We start from the raw sequence: 26,782 nt of genomic DNA on the forward strand, positions 1-26,782 counted from the left end.
TCTGTAAATTTCGACACCATACCTCCAGTTTCTGAGTCCAAATCATTTATGTATATGGTGAATAACAGTGGTCCAAGCACGGATCACTGCAGACACTCCTTCCCACTTTCTGCCAGTCCGAGAAACTTCCCTTAACTGCCACCCTCTGTTTTCTATTTTGTAGCCAAGTTTCAATCTATTCTCCTACCTGGCCCCTGACTCCACATGTCCTGACCTTTGTCATGAGTCTCTTATGTGGCACCTTATTGAAGCCCTTCTGAAAGTCCATGTATACCACATCCACTCCATTGCCCTTGTCTACTCTTTCTGTTATTTCAAAACATTCAATAAGATTGGTTAAACATGGTGCTCCTTTTAGAAATCCATGCTGACTAAATTTTATTATATTCTCCATCTTGAGATGTTTTGTTAGCTCATCTTTTAGCAAAGACAGTATCTATCGTACTACTGACATTAAGCTAGTTAGTCTATAGTTCCCTGGATTAGTTCTTTACATATGGAGCAATTCCTGCTGTGGAATACAGAAATTGTTCCATATATAAAGAACAAAGAAAAATGGAGCATTACAGTCATGGAGTTAAAGAGCTATTTTAGCTCCATGATTTTAGATATATACATATATTGCTTCTGTTCTGTGCAGCGGCTAAAGTCTGATTTTAAAACATATTTAACATCTTTTGGTTTTGATATCAAATCAAATCCCATCCTCATTTCACAGTGGAATGGATTGACTCAAGTCAGCTCCATGAATCCTTTTCTTCATAGCCGCTGAGATAATTATGCCATAAATCTCTGCTAGTACCATTGAGGCATAGGTAATCCTGATCATCGTGTTATCTATCACATATGTAGAACAAATTTGTTTCCTTCTAATAGAGAAATTTAAGTGTAGGCTCATAATGCTGGACACCAAGGTTAAAAAGTGTAGTAGAGGAGATCAGTCAAAAGTAGTGTTTAGCTGATGCCAGAGTTTGGTTTTAAAAGCGGGCAGACAGGAGGTAGGAAGACTACAAACTAAGAATGAAATTACAAGGTTAGTTCATGTTTTTATTGGCTGCATGTATTGCATAAATAGATTTTATGAACAACAAATCCAGATTCCTTTAAAGAAAAACCTTAAGAGAGTTCTAGGTAAGAGCGATGAATACTTTTCCAGTAGTAGAAAAGCCAATTTTACATACAGACACCAAAAAAATCAGATGCAGTTTCTTCAAAGGGTTGATAAAATGCTGAATGCCTGTTACTTACATTTTCTTCCTGGATTGCTGGAGTTGTTAGGCTGACGACAGTGATAACAATTGCACTTATTCCACATAGGATCAAAGCAAAGTAAAGGTAATGCACGTCCTTGAGGAGGGCAGGCCTTTTATCCTCTTCACCACATGATGGCACTTCATAAACAAACTCCATGATCATTCGAACAGCACCCACAGCCAGCCCTACTATCAGGCCCCAGAAAGCACCCTGTGACATAATAAAAAAAGGTCCCAATGATGTCCCCGTGCTTTTACTACATATCAGTTCCCAACAAAAGACAATTCATAATCCAGGTATAACACTTACAGCCCTTCAGGGGAGTAACTTAGAACACTCTACAGTGCAGAAATGTATTTCTTTATATGAGTTTATATCAGATAACCGTGTCATATTCTTTTATACTAGGAATGCAGCTGTATACAATCTGCCGTTTTTGATGGTACTAATCTTTCACTTTAGTTACAAATAGAAATTTTCCTGTTTTGCAGGCCAGAATGGGCTTTAAGTCAATGACCCTGAAATTTGCTATACTCACGTTTTCCCTTTTCAATGCTATCAGCACTAATATTGTCAATCCACTGTGTCACTGACGATATCAAGATATGCCAGATATTTAATCCTTTGGATAATTCTGTGGGAGAAAGCCTACTGCTGACTTAGGTCTGCATGTGTTAGACTGTGTCATAGGTAAACAATGGTAAAACCTATGCTTCTAACTAGCCACAAGAGTCTTTTAGCTGATCTGTATGTAATCTAGCTGTATTTTAGGTCATATGTTTTTTAGATACCGTTCTGCCTACTTGGAAACTGACAGCACATAAAAGAGAAATTGGATGAAGTATCCATAATCTCAACTGGTGTGATGATGGAGCCACCACACTTAGGCTCAATGTCCCCAGGCTAGAGAGGGAAAAAGCAGCCAGGGTCTTGATCACTTTTCAGTGACACCTATTGGAAAATATGTACTTGTAGAAGTTGATTAAAAACAGGATTGGGCTTGACAATAATACCCCCACATCAAATATCCTTCCAATAATGTCTATACTTGTATATGAAGAATAGCCACTTGGCTGTACTACTGATGGGCTGCCAGAGCCCATGGGATTGTATCCCAGCAAGTGGGGTGGAGAACAATGCTGATTTGAAACTATTCTAAGTACAGTACTTTTCTGCTGAATGAAAAGTGCCCCTTCAGCAGCATGGATTATTTTTGAGTGAATCAAATACACAGAATCTTTTGTAAAACACTTTGCATTTATATATTTTGAAAGACATCATCCAGAAAGATTTGAGGCTATCTTCAGCATATTTTCAACATTAATGGGGTATTAAATGACAGTAATCAGAATTGTAACAGCTCTCACTGGTACTGGTTCTTACCGGCTCATTGACTCTCTTCCAGAATACTGCCATAATGAAAAGCATGGTGATTGGCGGTGCTAGGTAACTGGTAATAGACTGAATGTAGTCAAAGAGCTGGCCACTGTTAGCGGTCTGGATAATAGGGATCCACACTATACTGATGGCAACTAGGAAAATAATAAATATCCTGCCAAAAGAAAAAAATTAATGCACAAGCATGAGAAAAGAAATCATTAAAATGCCCTTATTTCCAACTGCTGGGGAGGATAACTATGATAAATAATGAGAAACAACATTTAAGCTCATTGTCTGCAAAGGTCAGGGGTTGCATAAGATAACTGTAAGCTCTCAGTGTTGATTCTTATCTGTCCACCAACCACCTTCTTTAATTATAGACACTTTCCAGTAATGACAAAAGCATTCAGGAGATCTTTCCATTATTACAAGCAAACAGGCCAGTGGAGTAAATCAGTTAATTAATAAGGGTGCTCCTCATTCCTGCAGTTATGGAGTTTTTGAAAACTACAAGACCTTTATAACTGACTGGACATATGCCTTTCCTTTTGCACAAATAATTCTCCATAAATTCCTAAACAATCGTATTAACCAGAGTGCGAGAGATGTACAACAACAACTTCCATTTATATATACCTTTAAAGTAAAAAAAAATCTCAAGGCACTTCACAGAATAAGTATATGGAAAATGGACTGAATTTAAATTCAGTTAAAATAAATAAATCTGGAATAGAAAGCTGGTATCATTAAAGTGACCATGATGCTGTTGGATTGTCATAAAAACCCAATTGGTTCATTAATGTCCTTTAGGGAAGGAAACCTGCTGTTGGGAGCAGCACCAGGCATACCTGAAAATGAGGTGCCAACCTGGTGAAGCTACAACACAGGACTACAGGCAGAAACAGTGGAAGCCGTATGCTATAGACAGAGGTAAGCATATGTCTGAGCATGCGACTAATAACTGCTATAAATTAGAACAACATCACAAGGTGTGCTTCAGATGTCTCTGAGTGTGTGTCCTCAGAATATTCTATATTTACAGAAGCTACTTGCATGAACTGCATGTGCGTAAACCAGAAGAAGAAAATTAATCTACAAATACATGTGAGTAACTTAGTGTAGAAATGGACAAAAGTTATAAAATAAGTATGAGACGAAGAGTAAACGTAAGGTGCATGTATAAACAATGAAAAATGTACTTTACTTTTCAGGCAGATGCTCACTGGATGTATTCAATTTCCTCCCTGACACTCTCCCCACCACACACACACACACACCTACCTAAGTCTAAGCAACAGAAAGTTTCATTCTATGGCCAAGTTATGCTGAAGTTTGCTTTGTTTCTGCCTGCAATGTGGTATTTGAAACACATCAATATAAAAGCTGCAATATAACCAAGGGGCTGAATTTCATCTCGCTACTGCCCTGTTCACGCTAAAAAATGCGGCGGTAGCGAGGTGCAAATGGGAAAAATAAAACTTATTGCCAACTTCCCACCTTCTTCGCGCCTGTTGCAATTTTGGAGGAGCCTTGAAGTAGACGCCCAGCACTCCCACCTGAAACAGGTGAGCCTCATTAATATATTTAAATCGGAGTTCTTTATAGCATTAAAAGACATCTCAATCCATCAGCAACCTTTACCAAGGCTGAATGGGCAAAGGATTTAGAAGTGGATCTGGATGTCCTCGTACATGAAACACAAAAAGTCAACATACAGGTGCAGCAGGTAATCCGGAAGGCAAACGGAATATTGGCCTTTATTTCTAGGGGGATGGAGTAAAAGCAGGAAGTCATGCTACAACTGTACAGGGTGCTGGTGAGACCACATCTGGAGTACTGCGTACAGTTCTGGTGCCCTTATTTAAGGAAGGACATACTTGCATTGGAGACAGTTCAGAGAAGATTCACTAGATTCCAGGTATGGAAGGGTTGTCTTATGAGGAAAGATTGAACAGGTTGGGTCTATACTCATTAGAGTTTAGAAGAATGAGAGGAGATCTTATTGAAACATTCATGATTCTGAGGGGACTCAATAGGGTAGATGCTGAGAGGATGTTACCCCTCATGAGGGAATCTAAAACTAGGGGCATAGTCTCAGAATAAGGGGTCGCCCGTTTAAGACGGAAATGAGGAGGAATTTCTTCTCTCAGAGGGTCATGAATCTTTGGAATTCTTTACCCCAAAAAGGTGTGGAGGCTGAGTCATTGAATACATTCAAGGCTGAGTTAGACAAATTTTTGATCAGCAAGGGAGTCAAAGGATATGGGGAAAAGGTGGGAAAGTGGAGTTGTGGTAAAAATCTGATCAGCCATTATCTCATTGAATGGCGGAGCAGGCTCGAGGGGCTGAATGGCCTACTCCTGCTCCTATCTCTTATGGTCTTATGGTCTAAGTGGCAGGTCAGGTTGAAGGGTAAGGGATCTGTAAGTGCAGGCATGAGTCTGCAGACAAGTGACGGTACAGCCCAACACTTGGCCTTCTCTTTGATAGCTCTTGCATCAGATGCTTGCAAGGAGTATTTGCACCTGTAGCACTCTATGGCACCATCCCATAGGTCAGCACTGCAGCATGCCTGTGAGAAACTGAAGCCAAGTTTTAGAGCAAGCTCTATGCTGTATGGTCACCGCTGGTGACCTTGCAGCAGATGGTGGAGCTCAGCATTTTCCCCTCTGCTGATCTGGACACTGACAAGACAGGTTATCACAGTCATTTCCAGGTGGCTTTTCCAGAGCCCACATCTTGATAGGTACAGCCAAACAAGCAACGCTAGCTCCTGATCACCCTGACAGGCCTTCTTTCATGCAATACCATGTAAAGCATGTGATTGGGATGCTTCTTAAGAACCTTCCAGCACAAGGATTAGACAGGCATTTACGTCTCATTGTGATGCCTGCTAGCACAGCTGTTATTGGAAAGAGGAGCCTCTACCAAAAAGTTTGCCAAAGTGAGGTTCATTAACCTCTCTGCAGATGTTGGGGCGGAAGTGAAGACAGAAGAGAAGAGAGCAACCCTCTGGCAGCAAGATACAAAATTGGCTAAGGGACAGAAAACAGTGGTGAACGGTTGATTGGAGGGAAGTATACAGTGGTGTTCCCCAGGGGTCAGTATTAGGACCACTGCTCTTTTTGATATATATTAATTACCTGGACTTGGGTATGGATGGTATAAATTCTAAGTTTGCAGATGATACAAAACTCGGAAATGTAGTAAACAATGTGGAGGATAGTAACAAACTTCAGGAGGACATAGACTGGGGAAATGGGCAGACACACGGCAGATGAAATTTAATGCAGAGAAGTATGAAGTGATACATTTTGGTAGGACGAATGAGGAGAGGCAATATAAACTAAATGGTACAATTTTAAAGGGGGTGCAGGAACAGAGAGACCTGGAGGTGCATATACACAAATCTTTGAAGGTGGCAGGACAAGTTGAGAAGGCTGTTAAAAAGCATATGGGATCCTGGGCTTTATTAATAGAGGCATTGAGTTCAAAAGCAAGGAAGTTATGCTAAATCTTTATAAAACACTGGTTAGGCCTCAGCTGGAATATTGTGTTCAAATCTGGGCACCACACTTTAGGAAGAGGGTGCAGAAGAGATTTACGAGAATGGTATCAAGGATGAGGGACTTCAGTAATGTGGAAAGATTGGAGAAGCTGGGGTTGTTCTCCTTAGAACAGGGAAGGTTAAGGGGAGATTTGATAGAGGTGTTCAAAATCATGAATGATTTTGATAGAGTAAATAAGGAGAAACTGTTTCCAGTGGCAGAAGGGTCGGTAAAAAAGAGGACACAGATTTAAGGTGATCAGCAAAAGAACCAGAGGCGACAAGAGGAAACATTTTTTTATGCAATGAGTTGTAATGATCTGGAATGTACTGCCTGAAAGGGTGGTAGAAGCAGATTCAATAATAGTATTCAAAGGGGAATTAGATAAATACTTGAAGGGAAAAATTTTACAGGACTATGGGGAAAGAGCAGAGGAATGGAACTAATTGGATAGCTCTTTCGAAGAGCTGGCACAGGCACGATGGCTGAATGACCTCCTCCTGTGCTGTATTTACTATGATACTATGAAGACCTCCCTGGCATGCTTCTGCTGGAAATGAAAATCAGATGGTTTCTATAATGGGCAACCGATCCGCAATGTCAGTTTTACGCCTGGGTGGCAAGTTCAGTGTCCATCATACCTCTGGGGCCCTTCCACACAAGCCCTTTTGAATATGGTAATGAAGCTCCCACTGGCACACATGATGGATGGGCCTCCGGCGGTGCGGTAAGTTGGTGATTTTTTTTATTTCTTTAATTTCATTCCACCTTCGTCACACTACCAAAAAATGGGGCGGAAGGGAAATGAAAATCGCCCCCTGTAAACTCTGTTTTTTGTTATCAGTCCTGTTGAAATGTGAAAGTACCTGCCAACAATCATCAGCTCCTGTTCGGTGGCGTTTCTGCGGATTCGCTGCCAGATATCCATGGTGAAGAGTGTGCTGCTGCTGTTAAAGATTGAGGTGAGTGAACTCATTAAAGCAGCCATCAGTACTGCTATCATCAGCCCCCTCAGGCCTGGTTCAAAATAAACAAAGAAAATAAAAGCAATCATATTTAAGATAGTCTCTTTGCTGGGGTGGGGTGGTGGTGGTGGTGGTGGGGTGGGGTGCTGGTGGGGTGGGGTGGGGGGGCAGTGAGGTGGGGTGGGGGGGTGGGGTGGGGTGGGGTGGTGGTGGGTTGGGGTGATGGTGATGGTGGTGGTGGGGGGGTGGTGAGGTGGGGTGGGGTGGTGGTGGTGGTGGGGTGGGGTGGTGGGGGGTGATGGTGGAGGGGGGGCGGTGGGGTGGGGTGGTGGTGGTGGAGGGGGGGCGGTGGGGTGGGGTGGTGGTGGTGGAGGGGGGGCAGTGGGGTGGGGTGGTGGTGGTGGGGGGGGCGGTGGGGTGGGGTGGTGGTGGTGGGGGCACGGTGGGGTAGGGTGGTGTTGGTGGAGGGGGGGCGATGGGGTGGGGTTGTGGTGGGGGCGTGGTGGGGTGGGGTGGTGTTGGTGGAGGGGGGGCGGTGGGGTGGGGTGATGGTGGTGGGGGCACGGTGGGGTGGGGTGGTGTTGGTGGGGGGGTGCGGTGGGGTGGGGTGGTGTTGGTGGAGGGGGGGTCAGTGGGGTGGGGTGGTGGTGGTGGAGGGGGGGGTGGTGGGGTGGGGTGGTGGTGGTGGAGGGGGGGGCGGTGGGGTGGTGTGGTGGTGGTGGTGGGTGGGGTGGTGGTGGTGGTGAGGGTGCGGTGGGGTGGTGGTGGTGGGTGGGGTGGTGGTGGTGGGTGGGGTGGTGGTGGTGGGTGGGGTGGTGGGGTGGGGTGGTGGTGGTGGGGGTGGTGGTGGAGGGGGTGGTGGTGGTGGGGGTGGTGGTGGTGGGGGTGGTGGTGGTGGTGGGGGTGGTGGTGGGTGGGGTGGTGGGGTGGGGTGGTGGTGGTGGAGGGGGGGTCAGTGGGGTGGGGTGATGGTGGTGGAGGGGGGGGCGGTGGGGTGGGGTGGTGGTGGTGGAGGGGGGGGCGGTGGGGTGGTGTGGTGGTGGTGGTGGGTGGGGTGGTGGTGGTGGTGAGGGTGCGGTGGGGTGTTGGTGGTGGGTGGGGTGGTGGTGGTGGGGGTGGTGGTGGTGGTGGGGGTGGTGGTGGGTGGGGTGGTGGTGGGTGGGGTGGTGGTGTGGGGTGGTGGTGGAGGGGGTGGTGGTGGTGGGTGGGGTGGTGGTGGTGGGGGTGGTGGTGGGTGGGGTGGTGGTGGAGGGGGTGGTGGTGGTGGGTGGGGTGGTGGTGGGGGTGGTGGTGGGTGGGGTGGTGGTGTGGGGTGGTGGTGGAGGGGGTGGTGGTGGGGTGGTGGTGGAGAGGCAGCCAACATCCAGAAATTCTGGCTCGAAACCCAGAAATCCCTATAATGTAAATTTCTATCCTCGCCCAAATTTGGAGCAGCATTCCCAAATTTTAGAATATCCTCCCAACCTAAAACTTTTGGGTCAAAGGCTGATTTTTGGAGTTACAGGATTTGGGGCATAAAGCAAATGTTTCTCAGTTCTCAGGGAGATTAACATGTCATTGTATTTTGATGGTACATAGTGACAAAACAATCAAACATGTATCAGACTGAAATCTATTTCAAGTGCACAAATAATAATACTAAAAATGGATATATGAGGTTATTTGGATAGGAATGATACTGTGTATAGTAAAATAAAAGGGGAAATTTTAACTCCTAGGCAGAAAGCCAATTGGGCGATTTTAACGGCTGGGCCTGATTGACATCCCGCTGGCCAATTGCCATTCGGAATGGGCAGAAAGAGACAGCTGGCCGGCTGCAGGCAGTTGAAGATCGGACAGCCCACAGGCGGACCGCTGGCCCTCAGGTCAGTCGCAGGGTTTCATGAGTGGGAGGAGGGGAGCCCGGGCAGCGGGGCCTAGACTTTCTTTGTTTTATCTGGAGCAATCCTGCTCCTCCTGGTCCCTCTTCTTCCTGCAAACCAGCTTTCACTGAATGGGGCGTCCTGCTCAGTTGGCAGTTAAAATGCCGTCAGGGGACCCCGATTGGCAGAAATATATGACGCCCCTGTCTGAGTCAGGTGGGCACCTCAGACGCCCAAAAAAACAGCAGTGTTGAAATGGCTGCAGGGTGCAATGGAGGGGAAATGGTCCAGCTCCATTGTAACTCCCGCTCTGCCCCATTTCCACAGGGCGAGGGGAGTTAAAACTACCCCTAATGAATCTCTGATTTTGGTCATTGGTCCCTGATATTTAGAGCCTTGATTTTTAAGATTGTAGGTGGTAGAAAATTAATTAATCCTTTTGAGATTTCCCAAAAATCGAAATAAAAAGGAAAACTTCCCATTGGAATGCAGTGATTTCATAAGTTCTATACCCATGAAAAGGACCTGAATGGCGGCTGGGCAGCTCACTGCACAGAGAAAAAGGAAAGGCAAATCACACTGTACCACCGATCTCACAGTGAGTTACAAAGTCACATTGGCCTGAGAATGGTTTGCCTGATCTCTGCTGGAAAATTGGTACCTCGCTTGCATGGTGAGTAACTAGAAGGTAGAAGAAAATAACCTTTAGAAATGTGATATGAAATAAATTAACTATGAGACTGTTTCGTAATAATATCTGACTGTTTCAACCAGCCTTCTTGTGGATAGGCCCAGCATGAGATAATATACACCAAGCAGTAGATAAGGGAAAAAAGAATAGTCTCATTGCTAATAAATATACATTTCTCAAGCTAATAGATAAGAATAAATGCACAGTCTCACCTATAGGCATAAGTTCCACTATCAATTTGGGGTATGCAATGTTTGAACATCCTACTCTGGATCCACAGACTGACTGACAGACATCAGGATCCACACAGCCCACCTGATCTGGAAATGTTAAATTTAAATTTATACCAAAGAAAATAAAGTCAGTAATTACACAATTCAGGTAAATGCATTCTTTAACTCTTAAAACAAATTACAACATAAATGCAACCCTCAACCCTATTTGTGTTGTGAGTTTGTCACAGATATCCACAGCTGTGCTATTTTCAGAGCGCTTACTGATTATTCCCTGTTATTTCATCTTGAAAGCATACAAGAATTTTCTATCTAATATGGATCAAATTAAAACACTGTTACTCGTCCCTCTATCACTTTGCTAATACAGATTGACAACATAGACATCACGAGAACAACATTTTAATCTTTACTTGATCTTTCTATGCAAACTAAGGGTTATAGGCTGAAATTGTTTGAATGATGGTTTCAAAGCAAAGCCTCATGTTCCTTTTAAACACATTCACACCAATTTTGTACATACCTGGATACAGTGCTCTACTAATCATACCCGGCCAAACAACAAAGAACATGGGCAACATCTTCAGGTAACCTCCCAAAATTGATCCTCCTTTAGCATGAGAAAGATTTTTTGCTGAAAGGGACCTCTGTACTATTACCTATTTAAAAGAGACAACTGCAAATAAATGAAATCATTTCGAAGGCTGTCTTATAATTATCATCTCATTTGAGTCCATTAACAACAACAACAACTTGCATTTATATGGTGGGGGTAATTTTCAACTGCCAGCCACCCGATTCTTGTCTGAAAAATGGGCGGCCAGCAACTGAAGATCGGGGGCACCTTGGCTCCCTCTTGGATGTCCAAGGTCCACATGATGCAACTTTCAGGCGGGCCTGAAATAAAGCTTTTCAACTATCTCAATTCACTAATGTAAAAAAAACGTTAGATATCTAAGTGAGTTAGATTTCATATGTCATTTGACATTTTCTACACAATTGATTGTGCCTCCGTGAACCAACTTGGAACATATATTCTATGTTAAAGATGCCAAGGGCTATTTTCAAAGTTGGTGGAGCAGCCACTTCGCCCGCCTGTTCATACTGGCGTATGGCCTGAGCCATTTTGAGGCCCAGTCCTCATTAGCATGCCATAGCGAGCTGTGGGCACCTAGGTGGCATCCCGCTGCAGCTCACCAATTCTGCGAGGGCAGGAAATCGGTCGGCTCCAATGCTGAGCTGGTTGACAGGTTGGGTCTAGGAAGATCGGTGTGATCCCCGGGAGGCCTTAAACTGGCCAGCATTGGGTTGGAGTTTTTTGGGGGGCCCAGGAGGAGCGTACCTGCTGTTACAGCCCAGGTGAGCAGCCTGTCCTCCTGAAGCAGGTGGGAGGATGCTTAAATATGTAAATCAGGGGCCATCGCTGGTTGTAGGACCCCAATTGCAATTTTCAAGTAAATAAGAGCGAAGTTTGTGCTGTGCACGCTATGTCCATTTGTACCAGCAGGTATGCTGCTCCTGGGCCCCCCAAAAAACTCCAGCCCACTGCTGGCCCGTTCAAGGCCTCCCCAGGGATCACACCCCGCTTCTCAGACCCAAACTGTCGATCAGCACAGCGTGGGAGCCGGACGATTTCCTGCCCTCGCAAAATTGGCAAGCTACAGAGTGGTGCTCGCCATGGCATGTTAATGAGGACTGGGCCTCAAAATGGCTCAGGTCACACACCTGCATGAACAGACAGACGAAGTGGCTGTTCCACCGACTTCGCGCCCAACTTCAAAATAGCCCCCGGCATCTTTAACGTAGAATATATATCCCAAAGCCCTTCACGGAGGCACAATCGATTGTGTAGGGAATGTCAAATGTCATATGAAATCTTTCTCCCTTATAAAAATCCTTATAAATGCAGTTTTTTTTTACATTAGTCAATTGAGATAGTTAAAAAACATTATTTCTATGATAGTTTGCTGTGTCTGCTTTCAGCCCTGCAATTACACTGTGGAATACTAACATACAAACTCTTAATGGATTTGTTTGAAATTTCTCTTTCTGTTGTTGTTGGAGGCATTAAGCCATTTATTTTAAATGGGTCAGCATTTCTACTAAGATAACAGAGAGAAAAATTTCAGATGCATGAAGTAAGCATTTGCAAGTTAGCATCCCGCAGCTTAATTTCAGTGTCAGTAGGCTAGCAATTACTGTTGGTAATAATAGTGGGCAATGCTTAACATGTCTAATGTATGCTTGTTAAAATACCAGAGAAATGTAATACAAATTCATTCAGTGTTCATCTGCTATTCTCACCAACAATAATTTCTAGCCTAATTAGAATATTGTGGGACAAACAGGAAAATCTGAGCTCGCCATCAATGGTGGCTTTGGTTCAGTTGAACAGTTTTATGAAGATCAATGCAATGCCAGAATCCTTTGTTTAGTACGTGCTCCCACTCTACAACTAACACCCGTGTCCGTTCAAACTTAGGGAAGTCCTTATGCTCCCAGAGACATAAGGGAACTCCTTGTCTGGGTGTTATGAATGGGTATGAGTGTCTATAACAAAGGAAAAATAAAAGGTGGTTAGCAAAATGAGAGAAGAAAAGAAAATTGTTTTAAAGAGTCCATTAAGAAAAATCACATAATCAACATTCTACAATAATTGCCAGGTATCCAACTACATGGAGGTCAAATCATTTCAAGTATACAATTGTTATCACAGTCAGATGCTAATTTTCCATTTGATGTCTTCAGGCTGATGTGGTTTACCTGATCAGTGCACCAACACCATGTGGCAAGCACTGTAAGACCAAAAATGAGTCCAGGCCAAGGAATGTCACCACTGATTGGATCTCGAAACATGTGGAAAGCATCAGCACGTGGAATGTGACATGAAGTGTTTGCCACAGTGACGTTGGGAATTGCTTGGAAATACTTCTCCTCCAACCCTGAGTACCAACCAACTTTGTTAAAACCTGAATTCAAAAAGATTCACATTTTACTTCCACATGCCATGAGGACTTTTATAATTCATTCAGAATTTTCACCAGAAAAGTACATTAAAGTTACAGTAAAAGAGAATGATACTTTCAATTCTTAATATTGGTAATATATTTTACATCATGAACTACAGCAGTAACAATTCTGGAAACGTATCAATTCTCTTATAACTTGCTGTGTCAGCCTTCAGGACTATGACATAATAGTCCTGAAATTATGCTTCTTTCCCTTTAGTCATTTCAAAAATTTAAGTTTACAGGGTTTTAAGAAATGGCGTCATCATGTTGTGGAGTTTTCAAGATGGCTAAATTCTTTGAACAGTCAGAAATAACCTGTACTAAAAAAGTCCCCAGTATTGGCAGGTGAGTTAAATTGGCAGTGTAGCAGATACAAACTGCTGCATTAAGTGTAACAAATGTTGGATTAGTCAGCTGGTAGCACTCTCACCTGAGTCAGAAGGTGATGGGTTCAAACTTCTTTCCTGCTCTTGAGCAAATAACCTAGACTGACAATTCAGTGCAGTACTCAGGGCATACTGCATTGTTGAAGGTGCTGTCTTTCAGATGATATATTAAACCAAGGCCTGGGTGTCTGATCTGCGTGTTCAGATGGATGTAACAGATCCCATGGTACCACTTGAAAGGAAAGGAGTTCTGTTGCCTTTAGTTAACATGTCTTTCACATCCAACAAGCTGATTAACTTGTTATTCATGTCAATGGAAGTTTATGGGATTTTACTGTGTATAAATTGGCTGCTTTGTTTGCCCATGTGTGTCAGGAATTAATTTGTTGTGAGGAACGTTGGGATATCTACACAAGATGTGCTTTCTATTATTAAGTTTTGCAAAGTATTTTTCAATTTTAAAAACTTGGATGAGATGCAATCAATGACACCCGATGCATGATTGAACATGTCACTATATAGGTATTTGTTTCTGAAGGTAATGTGTCTTTACGCTTCACCTATTGAAACTTCCCTTTAATTTTCACCTGACCAGACACTATCCGTTGAATAAATCCCTTTAACTTTATTCACTTTATGACAAAAATTGAGTAAACTTCAAGTAAAGTTGAGAAGATAATCAATTTGTATTAAACAAATCTTTAATTTGTTCAGTAATATTGGTGAGCTTTTGTTCACCCTAGATTTTTTTCTTGCCAGTTTTTCCCTTTCTTCTCCTCTTCTGAAAATATTGACAGTTCCAGACAAGAGTTCCCCTCCAGTACCTGATCCACGTAGCCATTATATGTGTGTAAACCGTAACAGTGAGAGTTGGTAGGACAAGTCTGATTGTGTCCCCATCCGAGAACCATATGTGCACATTTCCAGTAAGGATAGCTAGATAGCATTAGGCAGGAACCATGAGTGACTTTCTCTTCCCTAACCTGGGGAACTGAGGCCAACATTCTATGTTGGGTGAGCTGACTGAGAGGCAAGAGAGAGTGAATGTGAAAAGGCGAAATTCTGTGCAGTTAATGCTGTTCTATAATTTTTTGCATGGACCCATATAGGGTAGATTTTTAAAAATTGCGTAACTGGAGGTCAGCGGGTCACATAGGATTTTCCAGTGGGGCCCCTCAGACCTTCACAAACTAATACTCAATGTATAGCCTGCACTTGGATCATGAACTTATAAAATCTACCCTATATAGTTAGGCAGTGCATTAAAAGGAAACTACTGTCTTTAAAAATTGTTTGATGAAACTTGCTTTATTTAGGGAAGGAGGAGAAGAACCGGACGACCTGTGTGTTATTTTCATCCCAGTGACATTGAATGCAAGTAATGCAATTGGACAGGATTAGCGTCATTACAGCATGTGTCAGTAAACAATCAGAAAGGATCTGACAAGCATTTTTAATGAGGATTATGTCCCTTTAATATTGAATTGTTAACGTCATCTTTAAGGATTGATGATACTAAAATGACCGCAAGTTTCAGAGAACACCATTGATTAATTGTTGACACATTCTCTCCTTAATCTAAGTGGTTATTCACCACAGATTTACATATGTTTCCACCTCACTTTATGAATAGTTGGGAGAGGGGGTTGAATTTCCTCAGAGCTTCTCCTGCTCCATCGCTGTTTAACGGTTTACCTGCACAAATGGCAGTAGCGCGAGTAAACCTCCGAGGAAATTCATCCCCAGAATGTGCCAATACTTAAAACAAAAGTACTTCCTTTGCAGCTGAAAGCATTGACTTATTTCTATTGATATTGTCCATCCCATGATACTGCTGGGGATGAAGGACTGTGGGAAACACTGAAGTCTGATGTGTCACAGAATCTAATGAAATCTCCATTCAAAATTGAAATTTCAAAGCAGAGGCAGTACTAGACGTACACAATGACCGGTCAGTATTACAGTACCAAGACTGCAGAGGTATATTAGTGATGCAGCTACACTCCTGTTCTTTGCCAAGCTATTTTCATAGCCGCCTATTTATATTTTCAGTTGGTCCCTGCAGGATGTAGCCCCACATACTACATAAAGAAGCCGTGCAGTATTTTGAAACCGAGAGATGGTGGTGGGGGAGGGGGGAGCATTGCAGCCTTTAAACACCTTGAAAATCACTTTGGATGTCATCTGCTCACTGATTTCTGTAGATTCTGAACAGAAACTCTTTGTAAGACCAGTATGTCTGCCCATGCACATATTATAGGGTTCCCTGGGAGGGAGTCTCCTGGAATGGGCAATTGGTCTCCTGAGCGCTGCTGCAGGGTAGTCGGGAGAAATGGTCCTTGTGTGCGCAGTGCCCTAGTTGTCGTGGTTTGCAACCAAACCGCGTTGTCCCCACTATTTGGAAACACCACTTCATTGCCGGTTGTGAGGATGGCGGCATCCGGGCCAATTATTATTGCTTGGAAACTCCGTAATCCTGAGAGAGCAACACACACTGGGGGAGGGAGAGAGATCACAAATTGAGGGGGGGAGAGAGAGAGAGAGCGAGCGAGCGAGCAACACAAACTGGGGGAGGGAGAGAGATCACAAATTGAGGGGGGGAGAGAGAGAGAGAGCAACACAAACTGGGGGAGGGAGAGAGATCACAAATTGGTGGGGGGAGAGAGAGAGAGAGAGAGAGCGAGCGAGCAACACAAACTGGGGGAGGGAGAGAGAACAACACAAACTGGGGGAGGGAGAGAGAGCAATACAAACTGGGGGAGAGAGCAAGCAACACAAACTGGGAGAGAGAGCAAGCAACACAAACTGGGAGAGGGAGGGAGAGAGAGCAACACAAACTGGGGGAGAGAGCAAGCAACACAAACTGGGAGAGGGAGGGAGAGAGAGCAACACAAACTGGGGGAGAGAGCAAGCAACACAAACTGGGAGAGGGAGGGAGAGAGAGCAACACAAACTGGTGGAGAGAGGGAGAGAGAGCAACACAAACTGGGAGAAGGAGGGAGAGAGAGCAATACAAACTGGGAGAGGGAGGGAGGGAGAGAGAGTGAGCAACACAAATTGGGGGAGGGGAGGAGAAAGAGCGAGCAACACAAATTGGGGGAGGGAAGGAGAGAGAGCGAGCAACATAAACTGGGTAGAGAGAGAGAAAGCAACGCAAACTGGGGGAGGGAGGGAGAGGGAGAACAACACAAACTGAGGGAGAGAGAAACAAACTGGGGGAGGGAGAGTTCATGTCAGTCTGTGATGTGCACTGTTGTATAATCTGTTTTATTACTTGAGTCAGGCAGCTTTGGTACTGCTCCCTGAGGACTGAGTCTTACCTCCCTAAAGCTGGACTTCAGCGGTGGGGTGTGGGAGTCAGTTAATTGAATTAGGTTTGATTTTGGTTTTATTTATTATTTTTATAACTTGCTGTGTTTGTAAAAAGTCATAAAATGGTACAAAAACTTTAGTTAGAAATTACTTATGGCGATCATGTTTTTGTTGAATCAATGATATTTACTTGGTGTTTCTCGTTGCGTTCGATACTGTAGAAACATCACAGAAGTACTTTTTATTTAAACATTACTTATCCTTAAATCTTTCTATTGTTTGGTGTTCTTTGATTTATAAATTATGTTACTCATCTTACTGTAAAACAAAAAGTCAATTATTTTATTCTGGTCTTGGTGATACTTAGATACTCAACTAAGGTAAATGCAATAACATTTGCAAAACAGTGGGCAAATGACACATGATCAAATGTAATGTGAGTAAGCATCACACGAATGGTGTCACGTGATCAAATGTCATGTGAGTATATGCCACATGATAAAATTTCCAGGCTACATCAAACCAGAGTTGGCAACTCTAACATAATGTGACCAACTGATACAGGTCACAGTACCCACCTTGCTTTGGAATTGTATGTTTAAACATACATGACATCTGGTTCATTGAACCCATGGCTCCAGGCCCTCCCCCACACCTCACAGACCCAAAAGACATTCTTGAAACAAGAAAGTTTCTGTTGGGCATGCAAAACAATTCCAGCTGGAAGGGCCCCTATAAGCTGTTGGATACCATTCAATCTTGCAGTAACGTGCAATGGCGATTCCAATTACTGCCATTCATAGCACTGAGAGCTCAACTTCAATATGTAAATTAGTCTGATCCCAAAAACTGCAGCCGAGTCGGTCGATTTCTTGGGCGGGGTCAAATTGTGTTTCCACCATTATTCCACTTGAGATTTTACCCAAGGTGTAAATCTAGGTCACTGGGTACTTTCAGCATTTTCAGTTTTTATTTTGTACGAAAACATGATTGATTAACAATTTAGACATGGTTTCCTTAATGTAAATGATTATTTCACAAATTTACATAAATTTTCCACATCACTCACTTAATCAATGGTTGAATTATTCATACCAATACTTAAAGCAAATAGTGCTGCTGTAAAAATTACAAAATTGACATAATCCCACTGCATGGGATCTTCATGTTCCCCTGAGCCAATGTCCATAATCCCAATAGTGATTAATAATGTATTTAATGCATTGATAACACACAAAAAAGCAAATAATAACGCAGTTTAATCAAAGTTCTGTAAATACAGGACCTGATGAGTACGTTTTGTCAATGGACTAATTTTTTAAAAATTCATATTTTATTGATTTTAATTTCACAGATGGACAAGGGAGAGGGATGGAGTCGATGGCTAGGGAACGGAGTTTGTGGCAGAGACCAAAGACAATGGCTTCAGTCTTCCCGATATTTAGTGGGAGGAAATTTTTGCTCATCCAAATGTCTGGATGTCGGACAAGCAGTGTGACAGATGAGAGGCAGAGGAGGGGCCGATAGGGGTGGTGTGAGGTAGAGCTGGGTGTCGTCGGCATACATGTGGAACTTGACGTTGGAGGTAATTTTAACCCCCAAGAACGGGTGGGTTGGGAGCAGGTGGGCAGTAAAAATAGTTGATTTTTGGAGCGGGACCGTGGCCCGGCTCCAACACGCCAACTTCCGGGTTTAACCCAGGCGTGTTTGGATGCACACGCGCAACAGAAACCCAGAAGTCCCGTCCCCACGTAAAGCTGACGGGCCGATACTTAAAAGGGCAATGTACATCAATGCAATAGTTAAGGCACTTAATTCTTTGTGTATTAGAAATGTCAAACAAATTTAACCTTACCTGTTCGGGTTTCCCATCGCTTCTGATTCATATCAGGTGAAAGCAGGCGAGAAGGGCCGGATCCATGAGATGAGTGCCTTTATTGCACTGCTTGTGGGCCAGCAGGAGCAGCAGTGCTTCATCCAGGCCCAACAAGCTCACCTCGCGTGATCGGCCAACTCCCCCACCCCCAATGTGGGACTCCTCCCCCCATGGTGGTATCCCCTCCCCATGGTGGAAGCCCTCGCCCCTGATGCTGGACCTCTCCTCAATGCTGAACCCTCCCCCAATGGTGACCCTCCCAATCTTCTCCAAGGCCCACCTGATGTTGTGCAGCTCCCCCAACCTCTCTCCACCCCTCGGATTTCTTCCACAGCCCATTATCTCTCTCTCCCTCCCTCCCCCCTCTCCAATTTACGGCTCCTTTCCCGCCCCCCCCCCCCCCCGCCCCGACAAGCAGCCAGCTTGTCAATCTGGCCGCCTGGCGCGTGGGAAACCCGGAAGCTCAAATACTTACCTTCAATTGAATTGTGATTGCAGATTGCGATGCACTCATTTGCCTTCCGCGTTCCCCATGCAGATATTGATGCACAGGCTGGGTTCTCGGCTCCAAGCTAAAATCATGCCCGTTGTGTTTTCGGATGATGTCGGCAAGGGGCAGTATGTAGATGAGAACTAGGAGAATTGCCAAGGATAGATCCTTGGGGGACTCCAGAGGTAATGGTGTGGGAGCAGGAAGAGAAGCCATTGCAGGTGATTCTCTGGCTACGACTGGATAGATAAGAATGAACCAGGCAAGCGCAGTCCCATCCAGCTGGACAACGGAGGAGAGGCTTTGGAGGAGGATGGTGTGGTCAACCATGTCAAAGGCTGCAGACAGGTCGATAAGGATGAGGAGGGATAAAGGCGCTATATAAATGCAAAAATGCAAGTTGTTGCTTTGTTGTTTTATATTCTTCCTTTTCAAAAATTGTCCAGTTCCATTTTAAATGATGTTATAGTCACTGCCTCAGGTATGTTTCATGTTATTTTTGTGGGACCGGAAGGAACAAGAGCTCTACAATACCAGCCTTTGCCACTCTGACTTTCTGTCCCCCCCTGAGATTGAACGCCCCTCCCCCACAGACCTACCTTCTTGTGGCCTGGAGGCCGGCCGATGAGCTGACTCGGGTGTTCAATTCCTGCCTGCAGCCGCTGGCCTAATGCAAATGAGGCCCGGCCCTCATAATGGACTGAGCTTCATGCTGGGACTATTGGGCAGCTGGCACACTCCGCTAGCCAGCCGCCCAAAATCCCTCGGAGTGGAATCTACCTCCATCTGCCTTAATTTTCATAACGTGTCCCTTCGATGGCATCTTATTAAAAGCCTTCTAAAAATCCATATATATATACATATATACATATATATATATGGATTTTTAGAAGGCTATATATATATATATATAGCATCCACCACATTCCGCTTTATCATTAAACTCTGAGACTTCCTCAGAAATTCAATTAAATTAAGCAAATACAATTTGCCCATTACAAATCCTTGATTAGTCTATGCCTTTCTAATTCACTAATTTAATCCCATATTATGGGCGCGATCCACAACTGAGATAAAACTAATTAGCTAGATTCAGGAGCCTAGTGATTATGATACTCAACTAGTAACCTAGTGGTCACAGGTTCAAATCCCAACTTGTAAAATTGAACTCGATAAACCTGGCAATTTGTGGGTACCACCAGGAAATGACTGTGGAATCTGCTAGATTGTTTTTCACTAATGTCATTCAGGGAACAGAACCTACCACCCCTACCCTGTCTGGCCTATATATGACTCCAGTTCTGCACTGCATCATTCACTCTAATGCCCTCAGGACAACTAAGGATGGGCAATAAATACAGCATTGCCCACATCCCAAGAATGAATTAATAAAGCTAATTGGCCATAAATTCCTGCCTTATGCTTTTCCAGCTTCTAATACTTCCCACCCAGTAGTACTTTGACTTTGATATCATTATGATTTTATACCTCTGAAAGGAGAATGCTTAATGTGGAACTGATTTAGGATCAACTGTTAATTCCTGAAAGTCCAATGAGTTTCGATAGCCCCCGTGAGTTATAATGCATTCTGTAAATCCCTAGAATGCTACAAACAATGGGCACCATGTATCAGTATCTCTCCCAATAATGATAGAGATCATAAACATCTCTTTGTATTATGTAACAGCAATATATATGTAAACTCTTTCGACTATGGACTTGAGCCTCTGTTTGTTTGGTGGTATAAGGTCATACTCCATTTAATTAAGAGGGAAACTGCTGTCACTAGGAGTTTTAAATTGAATGTCAATTAAATGAGGTGATAGTAGCAGATGAGATGCTGGAACCTGCTGTCCAGAAGGCTAGCTTGCATCCCACGTGGGGGTTTGGACCTCATGGGATTTGTTTTTAAAAGAAGGAAGCATTCTGAGCATCATGCATTGCTCGAATCATTGGCAGCCATGCCAGGCAATGTGCTCAATTGAAGGAGAGACTAGGCGGGTGACCAAAAACTTGGTCAAAGAGGTAGGTTTTAGGGGAGGGGTCTTAAAGGAGGAGAGGGAAGTGCAGAGAGATTTAGGGAGAGAATTGGGACCTAGGCTGCTGAAAGCGCAGTCACCAATGGCAGGGTGAAGGGAGGACAGGAGACAAAAGAGGCTGGAGTCAGAGGAATGAACAGTATGGTTGGGGAGGCCTTTGTAAGGCTGGAGAAGGTTACATGGATAGGGAAGGGCAAGGCCACAGAAGGATTTAAACACAAGGGTGAGAATTTTAAATTTGAGGTGTTATGAGACTGTGAGCCAATATATGTCAGCGAAGACAGTATTGTTTTGAAGGATGGAGGATTGGAGGCTGGACAGTAGAGCATTGCAGTAAACAAGTTTAGAGGTGACAAAGGCATGAATGAGGTTATCAGCTGGGCTGAGACAGGGATGGAGGCGAACAATGTTTTATAAGAATGGGGAGATGAAGCAGCACCATGCTGGTGTGAATGTAATGACTTTATTGAGGTCTTATTTACATACATCCACTGGCACTTCCTAAGGCACTGAAAAATTTGATCATGAAATGCATGCAGCATTAAATGAGCAGAGATCCAGTGTAACAGACTTCCACCCCTTTTTCTGATTGGTTGCACCCACCTCATGTCCGATTATCAGGCGTCACCAATCAGAAAAGAGTGACTCTTCAATTCCTCTCTCATCTATAAGGACCTCACTTGGAAAACAGAAAGGGTTAACTCTGCAGGGAAATGCAGTGAGCATTTCAATGTGCACAATTAATTGAAGGAGACATTGTTTGGCTTCAAGGAGCCTGTCACATTTGTTTTCATGTGCATTTTAAAATAAAAACCAATAACAATGCCGAAAAACTCTTGAAGAACATGTCCATATTATGGTGAGCTGAGAGAAGACTGTTCTCTGTAACTGTACTACTGAATGAAGAAATCAGTGACTACGCTCTCCCCCTGTGGAATCTCCATAAAACTACAGAAATTTATTCCTGCCAGTCAGACACACAAGACAACCCAATGAAACATCTTGCTGTTAACTTAAAACTGTGATTTAACTGTCTAAACTGGATGGCTAACAAAAAGATTACTCTTTCTTTAAAATATTCATTTTCCACATCATAAATGACATAGGACAAACAAATAACCGTGAGCCCCCCTCTTGAAGTAAAATAAAAAAACAATAGACACAGAATTGGTCCTGTCAATGTAAGTCTAGCACCAAGACTGTAATACAACTGAAAGGCAGCTCATACCACATTTGACATTAGTAAGGTGTCAAGAATCTTTAATTCCAATTGAGGGGATTGCCACTGGCACAAGACCATAATACAGGGAAAGGACAGTCAAAAGAATGGAAAGAGAAAGAAAACATTGTCAAAAAACACAGAGGAAGGAGTGGGGCTGTGACACCTCCCAACTGAGTGGAAGAGAAAATCAGAAAGGACAGTCACACCTGGGTAGTCTCTGGCACTCCCTGGCATTGATGAGGGGGAAACATTGGCAAAGACCTGTGAGCAGATCATGCACCTGCTTCCTTGGCTGCAGACACCATACAGCTGCAGATAAATAAAAATACTAAAATAAAACAGAAATTTACACAGAAACTCTGATAAAAAAATAAAAACGGGGAAATGAAAATTTAAAAATCTAAGCACCCCTCCATCCTGAACACACAAGGTAGCTTCAAAAATTTGCTGCATTAGTGCATTGACCTGGTGAGCTACAAATACTAACTGTAATCCTTATAGGTATGAATTTCTTTCTGCTTTAAAATTCAAAATGAGAAGCTGAGAGTGCATCAGTTCCCGAATGTATTGTTGCACTAAATCGTACAGATTACAAGGTCCCCAGTTCGATTGGCAGTCTGTGCTGAGTTTGGTAACTAGTGACGCCCGCTTGACAGTCGATGTCTGTGCAGACTTAGCTGTGATCCCTTATTCCTACCCCATCACTGAATAACCCACTGACATTTTGGGCCTGATTTTAGCAGGCCTGCGGGTTTCCGGCGGGTTTGGTTTCGGGAGCGTGGTCAACGCGCCCGGTGAAATTAGTGGGTTGCCCGCGCGATCGTGGCAGGCAACACACTAATGGGATTCAATTACCTGCTCCTCCGGGCTCCGCGCTGCTGGTCTGCGCGTCGGGCGGGCTGCGTATGCGCAGTACGATCTGTCAGCTGGAGGCTCTCTAGCTAAAGGGGCAGTCCTCCACTGACAGATGCTGCAACCAATGGAACAAATTACAGCATGGAGCAGCCCAGGGGGAAGGCTGCTCCCAGGAGGACGGCGTGGACTGCGAGGCTGCTGGGGCTGGTCATGCTTTTCGTCCTCCGAGGATGTCAACGCACCACCCATCTGGCAGGTGTTGGTCTGAGGGGTTGTGCAGGGTAGGTAGGTGGTTCCTCGCAATGGGGCTGCGGTTTCACGTCGGTCTGTCCTCTGGCTTGGCGGGGGGTGGTGAAGGGCAGGGGGTGCCCTACGTGACGCGGTGGCCTCCTGCGTGGGTGAGGGCTCTCCCACCCGCTGTGGAGTGCACCTTGGCAGCTGCCACAGGCTGCTGGCTGGAACACGACCGGTTGAAGGGAGACTGTTTCCCCCAGTGTGTGAAACTCACTGCCTTGAAGCTAAAATCCCACACTTCCTGTTTTGACAGCTGCTTCAGCTCATTTAATGACCACAACGAGCAAGGTAAGTACACTCAAGTGGAACCCCGCTGGCTTTAATTGCCTGCGGGATTCCCACCAGCGGGGCTTGCGCACGCAGCCCCGCACGTCAGCGCGGCACCCGGAAGTGGCCGGGATCTCGGCGCGATCCGGTCACGTGACTGGATATCGGGATTTTCGGGGCCCCCCCGCTGGAAACCCACAGGAAACCCGACGCTAAAATCGAGCCCTTTAGGTCCACAATTTTGTCCGCTATCCTACACAAAATCAGGCAGGATAAAGGCAAGGAAATCTGGAGGTGAGGCCTACCGTCAAATTCCTCCCTGACCTCAATTCAACTCCCTCTGCCTCCGTTGGAACAGTTGCTGCCCACCCCTTCTCCGCCTGTCACAAGTAAATACTGGCGAGGAGACAGCACCCAGCAAGCGCCCTATTTTCCTGCTAATTGCCGCTGTCTCTGCTGATCTCGGATTATCAGGTACACGGCGGCAGTAGTCCCTAGGGTAGCGGTGGTAAGTACCCGAAGGCACACCTTGTAGTGGCCTGTCAGAATCATAGAATCTTACAGCATAGAAGGAGGCCATCGTGTATATGCCGGCTTTTTGAAAGAAATATCCAATTAGCCCACACATTTGCTCTTTCCCCATAGCCCTGCAAATTTTAGACTATTTAGGTGTCCAAAGCCTAAAATAAATTTCCTGTCTTTTTCTTCATGGCCGCCTCTTCAAGTCGCTGCAGCACCGCCAGAATTTTCCATCTTGGGGGCGATGGGCTCCTTCTTGGTAGTGGGGATCCTGCCTGCATGACAAATGAGCCTCGACCCAGGAAAATAGATTGGGGTTACAGTAGGGTCACGGCAGCAGGTGGAAATCCCGACCCACCGCTACCCTGCCAGCAAGAGCAGAATCCAGCCCTCACTCCAGGCTGAAACATAAGGAATGGCCGTTCGGAGGATTTATTGGAAAGTGGTTGTTCCAGGTGGAATCGAACACCGACAAGTGGCAACAATTTCAGAAGGAGGGAAGAGAATTGGAGTGGAAAAAAAACTTAAGACCACTTATGCTTCATATTCCATTCATCAACCTTAGATACCACAGCTGCTGTGCTTCTGCCCTCCAGTGGAATCAGCTGCATGCTTCAATATGGTATCCTCAGAGAACCAATTGACTGGTTTGGAATCCTAGTATGTTCTTTTGAGAAGATGCACAAAGGAAACTTACAACACAGTATTTCTGACCTTGACCTATTTTCAAACAAACTGATACAATGGGGCCGATTTTCGGATGGCCGAGCGGGTGCATTGGGGGCGGGGGGGCTCCTAAAATGGTAGAAACCCGGAGCGGGTTCGGAGCCTGGCTCCAACCCGCTGACTTCCGGGTTCCCCAGAGATGCATTCGAGTGGGCGCACAGCTCCCGAATGCGGGACTCCCACCGGCAACTAAAGCCGGCGGGATGCTGCTTCAGATAGTTAGTCAGATAGTTGAGGTACTTGAGAGACCTCATTGAATGGAGATTTTGGCAGGGGTGCAATTTCGAAGGATCCTCAGCATGTTTCCCGTGCTGAGAGAAACACTCCCTGTTGGAGCAGACGTATTTCAGCCAGCAGCCAGTGGGAGATGCAAAGGATTATTTGACAGGTGGGGGGGGGAAACCTCATTTATTGCAGCAGAGCACTCTGTCACTTCAAAGTTTTGGCTGCAACACCTTTGTCTTTCCACTCAAAATTATTAATTTATACCCTAAACTCTGCTGTGTACTTTGCGGACCCCTTCAAACTCACACCGTCAGGATGGGGGGGGCGCCATAGCTGTATTCATCACTTTATCCGAGGACGAGTAACATCACCAGCCTCGCCAGGCACGCCGTCCACCTCCGCCATGTGGAGCTCCACAACACAGTGCTGAGCCACAGGCACCTGCACAAAATAGTCGTGCAACTACACATACACCCACTGTAGGGTGACCCAATGTGTGGCATCAAGTGTGGGTGTTCATGGTGAACCTCATGAAAGGGACTTACTACACAAGCCAGTCAAGAATGGCCAAGACGTGGTAGTAATGGTGACAATAATAATATTTAATGTGCCATTAACAAGAATCAAATATAAATAAAAAACATGACAAACCGTCAAACACCCTTGTGCATCCCCTTTGTGCTCACAAAAACTTCGCCTTACGTTTATGAGTACTCCTACGTGGTGCCTCCCCTGTGGTTGCAGCAAAGGTAATGGCAGTTGCTCTTATTCATGCCCTGACTGATTAGATGCTTTGGGTCTACGCCCTCTGAGTTTCGGTGCCCGTGAGGGCCCCTCCAAAGACTGCTCCCCCTGCACCTGTGCAGGGGCAGACTCGGCCACGTGGAGAGGAGGCAGCATTGCGGGTACTGGTTGAGAGGGGGGCAATGGGTGAGATGTGGGAGCGCTTTGAGTGGTGTCCCCACTTCCATGTCCCCTTTCGCCATCTTCCCTCCCCTGGGCCAGGCCCACACCACTCCAACACTCTGCTGAACGACAGTTTGGAGGACATGTGTGAAGCCTTGTAAGGCCAGTGCCAGAGTATCTGCCTGCCTATTTAAGGCGGCAGAATGTTGCTCACCCTGAGTCCGAAGGGCCGTTGTCAGGATCTCAATGGACTCATTGGTGAGCCGTGCTTGAAGCTCGATGGAGGCTAGCCTTCCCTCCAATGCAAACATTCCCGCACTTACCCGCGACACTATCTCAGAGATGCCCTCACGTCCCTGTGACAGTATCTCAGAGATTCCCTCCTGTACCTGTGCCACCATTCCACTCATGCAGGAGTTGGACTCCTCCACCCTCTGTGCGATTGTGGAGAGTGCGCGTGGCACTTGTTCCAGCACCTCACAAATGTGCTGCTGCCCCTCGATCATTCTCCTTTTAAAGGATGGCCCCCAGGGTTCAGCATCTGTGTCCAACTGAGCAAAGCCTGGAGAAGAGTGCTCCCACCAACGCAGACTCTCCACAGCTGCCCCTGCCACCAGTGTCTGCTCTTGTTTACATGTGTGTGGTGACTCACCATGTGCGATCCCGACTAAGTGAGGACGGGGACCCACCAAGGTGTGTATATCTGCACTGGTGGATGGCT

The 26,782-nt window shown here is 45.1% G+C and overlaps 1 protein-coding gene across 2 annotated transcripts in view; it reads right to left on the reverse strand.

Annotated features, from left to right (window-relative positions):
• The window catches only part of slc5a9 (solute carrier family 5 member 9), a 60,511-nt gene that overhangs the window by 5,800 nt on the left and 27,929 nt on the right, over positions 1–26,782 (reverse strand). Inside the window, exons 7-13 of one of the 2 annotated variants that reach the window (XM_067990252.1) lie at positions 12,697–12,902; positions 10,457–10,592; positions 9,913–10,020; positions 9,595–9,690; positions 7,049–7,199; positions 2,638–2,806; positions 1,249–1,464 (exon numbers count right to left, since the gene is read on the reverse strand). In XM_067990252.1, coding sequence (XP_067846353.1) covers positions 1,249–1,464; positions 2,638–2,806; positions 7,049–7,199; positions 9,595–9,690; positions 9,913–10,020; positions 10,457–10,592; positions 12,697–12,902 — 1,082 coding nt within the window. The remainder of the gene's footprint in view (positions 1–1,248; positions 1,465–2,637; positions 2,807–7,048; positions 7,200–9,594; positions 9,691–9,912; positions 10,021–10,456; positions 10,593–12,696; positions 12,903–26,782) is intronic. The other variant, XM_067990253.1, reaches the window with a different exon arrangement.

This window comes from Heptranchias perlo, chromosome 9 (genome assembly GCF_035084215.1).
Source record: "Heptranchias perlo isolate sHepPer1 chromosome 9, sHepPer1.hap1, whole genome shotgun sequence".
NCBI classification, from domain to species: Eukaryota; Metazoa; Chordata; class Chondrichthyes; order Hexanchiformes; family Hexanchidae; genus Heptranchias; species Heptranchias perlo.